This window comes from Eubalaena glacialis, chromosome 3, assembly GCF_028564815.1.
Source record: "Eubalaena glacialis isolate mEubGla1 chromosome 3, mEubGla1.1.hap2.+ XY, whole genome shotgun sequence".
Lineage (NCBI taxonomy): Eukaryota > Metazoa > Chordata > Mammalia > Artiodactyla > Balaenidae > Eubalaena > Eubalaena glacialis.
The window spans coordinates 119,806,220-119,817,346 of record NC_083718.1 but is presented as its reverse complement, the minus strand read 5'-3'; the positions used below and the strand labels follow the sequence as shown (position 1 = coordinate 119,817,346).

At 35.5% G+C, this 11,127-nt stretch overlaps 1 protein-coding gene across 1 annotated transcript in view; it reads right to left on the bottom strand.

Moving 5' to 3' along the window:
- Positions 1–564: 564 nt before the first annotated feature.
- ZNHIT6 (zinc finger HIT-type containing 6) overlaps positions 565–11,127 on the bottom strand; it is a 54,178-nt gene continuing 43,615 nt past the window's right edge. The window contains exons 9-10 of the mRNA XM_061186380.1: positions 5,722–5,843; positions 565–1,348 (exon numbers count right to left, since the gene is read on the bottom strand). Of these exons, the coding sequence (XP_061042363.1) occupies positions 1,314–1,348; positions 5,722–5,843 (157 nt within the window). The 3' untranslated portion in view covers positions 565–1,313. The remainder of the gene's footprint in view (positions 1,349–5,721; positions 5,844–11,127) is intronic.

Genomic DNA, 11,127 nt, shown 5'->3' with positions numbered 1-11,127 from the left:
AGTAATACTGTGCAAAACATAATTCTACACAAAGTTTTTGCTATATGAGGAGAAGATTCCTGAAGCTGCTTTAGGAAGTATATATATTTCTCAAATGGCAATGCCTTACTGTCTATGAATCACATTTCCACTATCACTTTTATACCAAGGGTCTTTGTGCCACTATTGTCTCTAGAGGCTCTTCTCATATATATGTACACCAAGTTACATATATCTGTGTTCTAAAAGTTTCTCCTACGCTCATGTTCTCATTATCTTTTCATAGTTCTAATCTTTCCAAGTCTCTTTAATACCTCTGGTTTCCTTTTGGTCTAAAACTTATTCTAATTGTAAACTAAAAATGAATTTCACTAATGTCCAATTTTGTCATTGTTTTTTTTAACCATTAAGTGCACAGATGCAATACAGATGTAATAATCTTTTATAGTCATATTGCAATTTCATAACTGTATAAATTCCAATAAAACTAGGAAACTTTAATTTTAATATGTGAGATCATAATGTATACAGAGCTGCCGTAAGGTATAAATTAAGTATATACATGTATATACATAAATACACACATACATTCCAATAACACTTTGAAGAGTTCCAAGTGTTTTTTCTTCAGTTATTGCTAGATGTTTCAAAACACAGCATAAAACTGCTCATCACAACACCCTGTGTGGTAATGACAAGAGTAGAGTGGGAATGGGACGAAAGGCACAGAATTCATAGTAAGACACAGCTCACTGTGTGAACAAGTAAAGACAAATTCATGAGCACCGACGGTTCAAACAATGTGGAGCCACTGATTTTCTGAAATGAATATAAGAAATAGCAGTTCAGAGTATTTAGACAACCATTTACAAAGGACATCATACTGGGTGCTACCCAAGTATAAAAGACTCATCCAGTTGTCTCAAGAGGTTAAGTTACATATAAATCCCAAAGACAAGAATAGGCAAATGATGGACCAGTCCTCCTGTGGCTAGATGGTCTGCCACATGGCCTTTCTGTTTAGTGAGGTTCCACTAAAGAGAACGCCAACTTTGTGGCTGACACAGGTGATCCTTGGGTTTGGTCTTGCATCAAACTAACAAATAAAAAAATTTGCGGCCTACAGAACGAAGCATATTAAAGCCTGTGCCTTACGAGTCAATTCAAGAGGCTAGAAAATACATTAAAAAAATTTTTTTCAAGACTGTTTAATTACTTTTCAGAGAAACAAAAAACTCCAACCACCAAGCGACAATACCCCCAAATCTTCCAACAAGGTCCTCTGCAATTGTCTGGGAATTTTCATGTTCTTCCTCCAAAAGAAGTGCTCAATTTTAATTGCCAATGTTCTTAGTAGATTCACTTTTCACTGAAAAAAATAAGTAAACATACAGACAAGTGTTTATGCTGTTTCTGTTTAGCCTGTTCTGTTTTCCCGTCTTCTCTCCTCCCTTCTGATGCATACCAACAGCACTGCTCATGGGGACAGACAAACCATGTCATGTCCCAGGCAGCTGGGATATACAATTCTGGCCACAATAAATAGAGAAATGATGTCTGAAAGTGGCAATTATATTTTGTGAGGTAACATCCTTCCTGACTCTGTGGAAGACTTGGGAATGGTCACTTCACAGTGTGGGTAGGATACGATACTTTTGCCACTGAATAGACCACTATTATCACAGAGGCTGGCCAAGTATGGTTGGAATAAATTTTTTCCATGATTTTTTTTAAACTTAAAATTGAGGGTCAGTATATGTTGAGTGAATGTGGGCTGACAGAAGACTAGCTAATCTCCATCTCCTTCTTTTCACAGGAAAGAAGACTCAGAGCAGAAATGAAACTCCTTTAAAGGAGCTGCCTTGACTACAGCAAGACTATGATTCACAAACTAAACTGAGAGTTCCTTGAGGATAGACACTGGACCTTTCTTTCCTATATCTATCCCCCCCAGGGTAGCATGTATGCTGAATCAATATAACTGTAAGTTACTCCAAATTTTAGCTTTCTTTTTTCAATTTGCAAAATGGGAAGCAGAGTAACTGCTCCACTTATTTCATTGTATAGTGGAGCTAAAAGGAAATAACACATAAACACTTTGAAAACTGTTAAGGTTAAAATAGAGATTATTTTGCTTGAGGCTTATAGCCCTTTATCTCCATTGTGTAGATAAAGAAAATAGAGCTCAGAGAAGCAGAGCGAATGCCAAGGACCCAGCTAATAAGAGCTGATGCTAGAACCATAAACTTGGATCTTGCCTCATATTCCAGTTGCCAAGTTCCCTGGGGTATGCCGATGGTACCTAGATGTACGATTGTACCAGCAACCAAATTGGTGTCCATTGAGTCCTTTTTATGAGGAAGGTACTGAAATAGGTTCTATCCAAGATATGGTCCTGATCCTTGTGGAATTTCATAAACTCTAGCAGAGTCTTTCAAGTATCTCCATGATATTACAAGTTAGTTGTTTTCTCCTCTGGCTTTCTCTTCACTGAAACCATTATAGAACCTATTGCACTGTAGCATTTACATGTGTGTTCTTGTGCCTGAACTCCATCCCCATCCCACTGCCACACACACACACACACACACACTGAAAGAGAAAGGAAGAAAAAGAGGGGGTAAGCAGGAGTGAGGGAGGAGAGAAGAAGAATGGATGAAAGGATTTATTGGCCCAAGAAGAGATGAAGTGGGAATTCCCTGGTGGTCCAGTGGTTAGGACTCCATGCTCTCACTGCCAAGGGCCCGGGTTCGATCCCTGGTCAGGGAACTAAAATCCCACAAGCCGCATGGCGTGGCCAAAATCAAAAAAAGTTAAAAAAGAAGAGCCTGATATGTAAGTAACTGCTATGCTAGTATTTTCACTAATTCAAGTAATCATTTTTGGGTTGGACTCCTCAAAAGACAGAGATATTTTCTAATTTTGAGTTATATTAGAATAACAGAGACAAATATTTTGCTGGTATTTTTAAGTTAATGGGCTTTGTGCTGTTTGGCACTGCAGTTTGGGAAATACCTTTTCCTTTCGCTGCTTACTGAAGTTGCCCAGTTTTCTTCTTTTGATGGAACTCCATTCTTTTTTCCTTAGACTGAAATGTAGCATGCTTTTATTGTGTCATTTAAATCTACCAGCTAACTTTGGCAAGCAGGACCTGTGAGACAAGTAACACCATTCTGAGCACTTCCCACTGGATTGATACAAGGTGGGTGAGCAGCACCCTACACTCTACACCGAGTGGGCTACCTTAACTGCTTAACCTTCTCCAGTCAACCCTTTTCATTCTGTCAAAAGCAAAAAGCAAGCAAACAAAACTTGTCTATTGCTCATCAAAAAAGGCAGACTTTTGAAAAAATGAACTATGGCAATCTAGACTTATAACAAACATTATAACAATCATCAAGTATGAAAGACAACCGAATCCCAGTCCAGAAACACATTTTTCCCAAACTAGAAGAGAGACACCTTTGCTATGAACTCAAGATCAAAATCCAACATTTTTGCCTCTGGAGAGAGAAAGAATTTCAAGGCTTTCCAAAGAAAATGCCCTGTTCTTATATAACCCTCCCCCTGCATTAAGGGACCACCCTGCAGAACATCCAACGCTGTGAGAATGTACAAAGAAACAGACAACTTGAAGTGCTTACACAAAGAAAAGCATCTACAGGAAGGCCTGGCATTATTTTTAAAGTGTGTGTATTTATGTGACAACACTGATATGGTCCTTAAAATACTGCTAGATCCTCTTTGGTTCTTTGCCACAGCAGGTCTAAATGATCCTCTATACTGAAAGCACGAGTCACTTGAGCTTCCTGTAAATAAGCCAAACATCGTATACCCACCAAAAAATAGCAAATTTTACTTCATAAGGTTCCAAGTACACTACAAAAGTAGCCTTTTCTTTTTGCTTCATGACAGGAAGCCTTACTTCAATGTGCATTCCTAAACAAGGTGAAAGAGGAACTGTGTGTGCTGTGGTTATTTACACAGACAATGTTTGCTCTGGCTAGTAACCCACATTACTAAACAACTTTCCCTGAAACCAACATTTAGAGAGAGAGAGCTATGTGAATTATATTAAGGAAAAAGTAAGGTTTTACACAGCTTTAAAAAAAAGTGAAATTGGTCATTTAGAACTGAAATTTCTAACTTAATTTGAGAAAATAAAAATGGATGTTCTCAAATTGTAAAAAATATAAAGTCAAGAATTAACCTAGGCTTCCCTGGTGGCACAGTGGTTAAGAATCTGTCTGCCAATGCAAGGGACACAGGTTCGAGCCCTGGCCCGGGAAGATCCCACATACCGCGGAGCAACTAAGCCCGTGCGCCACAACTACTGAGCCTGAGCTCTAGAGCCCGCAAGCCACAACTACTGAGCCCACGTGCCACAACTACTGAAGCCTGTGCACCTAGAGCCCGTGCTCCGCAACAAGAGAAGCCACAACAATGAGAAGCCCGCGTACCACAACGAAGAGTAGCCCCTGCTCACCGCAACTAGCGAAAGCCCGTGCGCAGCAATGAAGACCCAACACAGCCAAAAAAAAAAATCAATTGATTCAAAATGTTTAAAAAAAAAAAAAAAAAGAATTAACCTAAAGATTTAGAGACATATAATTGATTATTAGAAACTTTGTGTGTGCCAATTAAAAATCTGGTTTCAAATTGTGGCACTGACAAAATTTTGGCCACTTAGGGAAAAAAAATAATTCTCCTATTAACTTTCACAAAGAAAAAAAGCTATCATACACACATACAGAGAAGACCTTACAATGAAGGTTACTGCCTATTACAGTCCATAATGATGGTATAACAATAAAACCTGAACCACATATTTCAAAAGATATTATTTTAAAAAATAGAGTTCAATCCAGTCCAAGGATTCTATGGCCCTCTGGAGTTTGTTACAATGAAACTTGGCCTGTACCTATAACTCTTAGCTGAAAGTGCTATCTAATGGTTTTGAGTTAAGTAAGTAAGCTCTCTCTCTTTTTCGAAGTAATTTTTAAATTTTATTCATCCTCTAGAATTTACATACTGAAACATAATTAGCTTAATCAGTAACTGCAGATATGGGTAAGTCACTTTATACACTAACATTTTACATATACCATTTCTGGTTTTAATAAATCCTCCCAATTCCACTACTCACCAAAGAGGGGAAAGTATCTACTTTTAAGGAATCACTAAAATGCCAAGGAATATAGCCAAGGAAACAAAATCAGAGAAAGTAAAACCAGTCGGTTTAAAAGAAAAGGAGATAAAGGGTCAAGGCAATGGCACCAGCTTATTCTAAATGCAGTCCAAATTTTAAACACAATGTTCCTTGAAACATTTCCCTTTCCTATAAGGTAGAATACTAACAATGTTTTGTAATCTCTCATTTTAGGAATCTCTAAAGAGTTTTAATTAGGGAGTAAATTTATCTGATCATAGACAGACTGTTATTTGAAGACTATTACCTTAAAAAAAGACAAAAACACACAAAACTCCCAAAAGGCAAAGTATATCCTTTTACAGCCAGACATTCAAACTGATTCATTCATTTTAAGTTGATAAAAGCTTACATGCTCTGAAACAGAATAGAAGCAACAGCTCAATCATATGGTTCTTTACAGTATTATCTGTAGTTACAGAGTAAATTCAGTTAAGTGTGTAAGTACAGTGGGAAAATATATAACGACAATAATGTAATTGCTTCAGTTCACTAGAGTTATTTAAGCATTACAGGAACAAATTTACACTTACCTTGAAGAACTTCCATGTCGTTACTGTATTCTTTTAATACCACATGTAATGTTGGATACTCAATGATCACTTTGTTCCTCAAATTGTCAAGGAGACTTTTGTCAGGATCCATTTCATAATATCTTATAGTAAAAAAGCAAAACAAAAATAAAAAATACCATTTTATTTGAAATTACTTGTAAATAAGAGTCCCTTACATTAAAAAATTTTAAATGGTGATGACATTAATTCAACAGTTATTTCCTTATAATATAGTAACTTTACCAAGAAAATCAGGTAAAAGAGCTATTATTATAGAGGTCCTAAAGCTAAATCAAAAGCGTATGAAATAATTTGACATTAGGAAAGCTCTAGAACAAGTCATTCATTTTCATATCAATAAGGGATAAAGGCTAACTTTTATATAATATCTATATTTGATGTATCATGAATTTTTCTTGGATAAAATATTGACTAGCTAAAAATTCAAATTCCTCAAATACATTTAGTTTGAGTCTTAAAGAAAACCAAACAACTATCCCATGATAGTTCCTAGTAATATATGGTGGTAAAATGGCTACAAAATACTTTTGTAAAAACTTAATTCTAAATTATAAATACTTTCTGGAAATATATATTACCATATAATTAAATTTGGCTTTCCTTTATTTTGAAATTAAAAAAGAAAAACAGGTTTGAATTTATGAATGAGGTAAAAGCACAAAATTTAAGAAATATGGAGTTCATTTGTCATGGTACCATGACATAGCCAGTAAATGTGTCACAGGTAATTAGATGGTAATACTCCTTAAAGTATGAAATTCTCAAGTCATTACTTAAAAAAAAATTTTTTTTTTGATTTTTTTAGTTGATTAAAGTTGCATGCCCCTAGCATTCTCCCTTGCTTGTTTTCTGAGGTAGGAATAAAGGGGTGGAATTTCAGCTAGCTCACTAGGAGCTGCAAAAGGGAATGTGTTGGCAAGTGACTATCATGTCACGACAAAGAGGAGAAAGTAGAGAACACCTTCACCAGTGTAGTGCAGAAGTTCTCCAACTGTTTTTCTCCATCTCCACCAATGACAGATGATATTCACATACAAAACATACATCCCAAGGGATACCAGGCCTGACAGCTGGAACTCCATCCTTTCCCCTTCCACTCAAGAAAGTACACTGGAATACCAGTCAGTGATCAAGAGTGAGGTTACCATCGGGATACATTTGAATCTGCTGTAATTTTAAGAGTAAATCATACAAACTTTGATATTTCTTAATTAGTGACAAATTATTTGCACCATACCTTGCAGCTGACTCAGACATGCAGCACACTTACTAAGAACTCTTGGTATAGTGATTTCTCTGTGTTCTAAGTCTGTCCTGTGCAATATTTTTCCAATAAGGGAAAGCAGAAGTGCTTAACAAAATGCAAAGCTGAGCCCATTATAAAAACGGATTTCTTTTTAAGAAGTGGGTGACAAGTGAGAGGACTGTAAAACCAAAACTTTACTCCTGTTTGCCTGACCACATGCCCCACTCCTGGAATTAAATTCTTCATTTTAGAATCATAGAATATTTTTTATGTGGAAAAGAAACTTGAAATGCAAAATATTGAGTTTTCCTAAACCAGCCACCCTCGTGCCCATAGGCCACAGAGTGCATACATTCTTTTCCCTGTGTAATATAATACAGATGTGCTTACAATACTTTAAAAGTGGTTCTTCCAGCATTCAAGGATTAAATGCGTCACATTTTTTACACATTATTTCCCTTTGAAACAAGCAATGTTTTTTAAAAAGTTAGCAGTGATTATACAAAAGAGAGAGAGGCTGAATTAGATACAAAAGTATAAAATTAACTTATAAAGTAAAATATAAAGTGGATATAGCTAAATTTTTCTTAGGAGAAAGCAAGACTTGAATTTTAAAATGGGAACTTTTCAAGTGGTATCCTACAAACACTTGTAGCAACTTATCTTCTGTGCATTTTAACTGAATAATAAGGCTTCTATTAAGAGACATTTCGCAAATAAGGGAATGTTTTCTATCAACACATTTCATTTTTTTCGTAAATAATTTTCAGTGTATACCTAATGTTTTAGGTATTTTATTTCTTTTTAAAATATTAAATCTTCGTTAAGCTTCTCTAGATTTCCAAAGCTGAAACAATTAAAAAAATAAAGAATTCTTCAAAAGCCACATGGTAATCAGAACCTAATATTAATGCTGATATAATACAAAATATGATCCCAGCAGAGGAACACTCAGAGATTCTTAAAAATTACCATGTAATAAGTTATACATTATTTCAATCTTAAAACTATAATTTACACTTGTTTTATTAAAAAAGTTGGTCCCTATTTTATGTGCCATGCAGGCTCTGTACAAAGCACTTAGAATGTAAAGATTTATGTAAGAATTTATAATGAATTACTTTAAAATATTTCACTCAAATGCAATGAAAATCTGGTATGTTGTGTGGTTTTAATGGGAACCACTGAATTTTATTTAGTGTTTACCCGAAGATGTTGTAAACTTCTAATCACAGCAATATTGCTATTGAGTGTCAATAAGCTTCAAGGCCTCAGCTTTCCAGTCTGTCACTTAAAACAGGTCAGACTTCACTAGATAATTTTTAAATGAAATTCTGAATTTCTTTGATTTTTCTACTAGGAGTGGTTACTCTTAGTCTACCATTAATATTTGCCAGTAATTAAGAAGTAAATTATGTAAACTGTTTTATAAAGAAAGGCTATTAAACACAGATGGGGTAACATTGTGTGGACATGGGGTTTAGTTAAAGGAAGCAGTAACTTTTAGTGGTTGCTTGGGTTTGGAGTCTAACACCGAGTTAAAGTCCTGGCTCCATCACTTACTGGTCTGCGATTCTGGACAAGTTACTTAACTTCTCTAGTCCCTAGTTTCCATGCTTGAAAGTGGAGATAACAACAGTATCATTTCAGAGAGTTATTATGAGGGCTAAATGATAAAACACAGAAACTGTTAGCTCATTTACTTAAGCCATGAACACAGTTTTACAGTTGTATTTACCTAAAATAACAACGCATTCTTACAGAAACTTTAGTTCAGGACAAAGTCACCGAACTTCTTCAGTAACAAAGAATGGCACTTCTTATGTAAGCACTGAAACACTTATTTGCCTTTTCATGCATTCTGCATTTTAAACGTAGCCTTACAACTTTCCGTATAACTTTCATTTTTTTATTATTTTATATTATTTTATACTACATTTACTTCCAAGAGGCTACAACTACTTTGAATCCTCCTGTTTCCATTATCTTGAGGCAAGGTGTAGAGTCCAGCTTGGCACTGCCCAAAACATTTAGGTGTTAGCTCCTTTGCAAGTCATTAAGTCACTGAATCCTAAGGGGCAGCTTCATCTTTTTTTGAAATTTTCAGTAACTCTGGTGTTCCCATTAGTAAAAGGGCTCTGCTACCACAAGACAAACTACTTGGGTTTGAAAGAATTAAGATACCAACATTTGTCTTTTATTTTACCCTTAGGGACCCTCTCAGACATTTCCTCTTGTTATTTCACTTGCTTACTCTCACAGGCTCACTAGCTGACCCTGCCCCAGGCAGCTTCACAGGGGACACTGTAAGGGCAGCATAGCTCAGTAGGCTAAACAGGTGTTACATTGTTTGACATCATACAAATAAAAGTTGTCTTGATACTCAAGGGTATGCTTTTAATATGCTTTTAATCTTGGCTCTGTTACTAACTTTCAAAGAAACTGGCCAAGTTCTTGAACTTCTTTCTCTGCACTTCATTAGCAAATTAGGATTTATTTTTTAACTTCCCATAACTCAAAAGGAGACAGAGAATAAAAAAAAAAAAAGGAGTCACAAACCATTCTATTTCCCACCTGATCACTGGCACTCCTTAGATCATCTCCCCTTCTACCCCCTAATAAAATACTTAAACTAAATTTGAATATTCTCCAAATTTAACAATCTAATAGCAATCCCTAGGCCACAGAATTTTTTCCACTACAAAATAAGGTCATCTGATGAGGTGATCATCAAGATCCCTCCAGCTCTAAAATTCTACAAGTTTTGATATTTGTCTGCCAAAGGCAGCACTTAACCAATATTCCTAATAGTCGTTTGTATTTATTTCTTAACTTAGGTTTCTAGGTTAAAAGTGCAACTAACTGATTCCAAACGTACACAGTTGAATCTCTTGCTGTTTAAAAAACTTAACCTTAATATAAATCAGTTTACTGTTATCCGATAGCTAAACATTTATAAAGTATGGCTCATCTTGGTATTAACTGAATTCAGTAAGGTTCCTGAATGTATTATAAACTACATGTTTTAGATTCATACTTATCAAATTCCTTTAAAATAAGTAATTTAAAAGTACTAAACTTATTTTAATAGAGCAGAAAGAGAACAGATTAAGTGAACAAACTAGCTTTTAAAATCCAAATGAAAAGGAAGAAACCAGATTGTTAATGAAGACCCAGAATAGGAGAAAAAAGATACATACATTCAAACTAAAACATATGAAACCAAACTAAGTACGGGGGTCAGAGAGTTTTTTAACTCTTCTGTTTACAAGTAAAAGGTATTATTTAAAATTTCTCCAAATACTCTTGTGTGACAATTTTTGCAACTCAGACTGTCCACGTCACATTAGAAGTAGATTGTGTCAAAGTTAAATTTTTTCTTACCTAATTTCTCTAGCTTTCATATTAAAAGAATAACAGTAACTGAATTAGTGGTTTGCTGCGCTTTGTTTTGGGACTTTTATGTAATTTATGTAAACGTGTAAATGAGGGCTCCACATGCTTGACGTGGGGCACCAGTCATGTGTGGGGTAGCGCAGACACATGCCTCCATTCAGAAAGCTCTACGGGTCAGAAATGCGCTGGTAGATGATCCCGTCTATTGATGACACAAAAGGTATGGGATGCGGTGAAATAAAGTGACTAATTACACATTTTAAAACATGTTTTAAAGAGGGCCTTACAAGGCTTTTGTTCTAGGTGCTATTTGTTCAGGCTTTCCTTATCCTCACTAGTAAGCTCAATTACTTTTAAATCCAGAAGGCTTGGGTTCCAATCTTATCACAGGTCCTTAGAAGCTGTGACTCCTCAAGGGTACTCAGTTTTCCTCATCAGTATAATGATGCAAGGGTTATCTACTCATCAGCTAGCTTGTAAAGATTAAATGTAACAGGTGAAAATGTTTCTAAAGTGCAATTTGCCAAACTGGTATTAGTAATAAGACTTTATATCTTCATGATCTATATGATGGGCTAGTTGGTAGAAAAAGCATGAACTTTGAAGCCAAAAAGACCTGAGTCCAAATCCAGGCTTTGTAACTGTAGCTTGGTTTCTTTGGGCTAAGTCAATTTCTCAGAGCCTAAGATTCCTATCTTGTAAAGTAGAGATATAGTATGTAC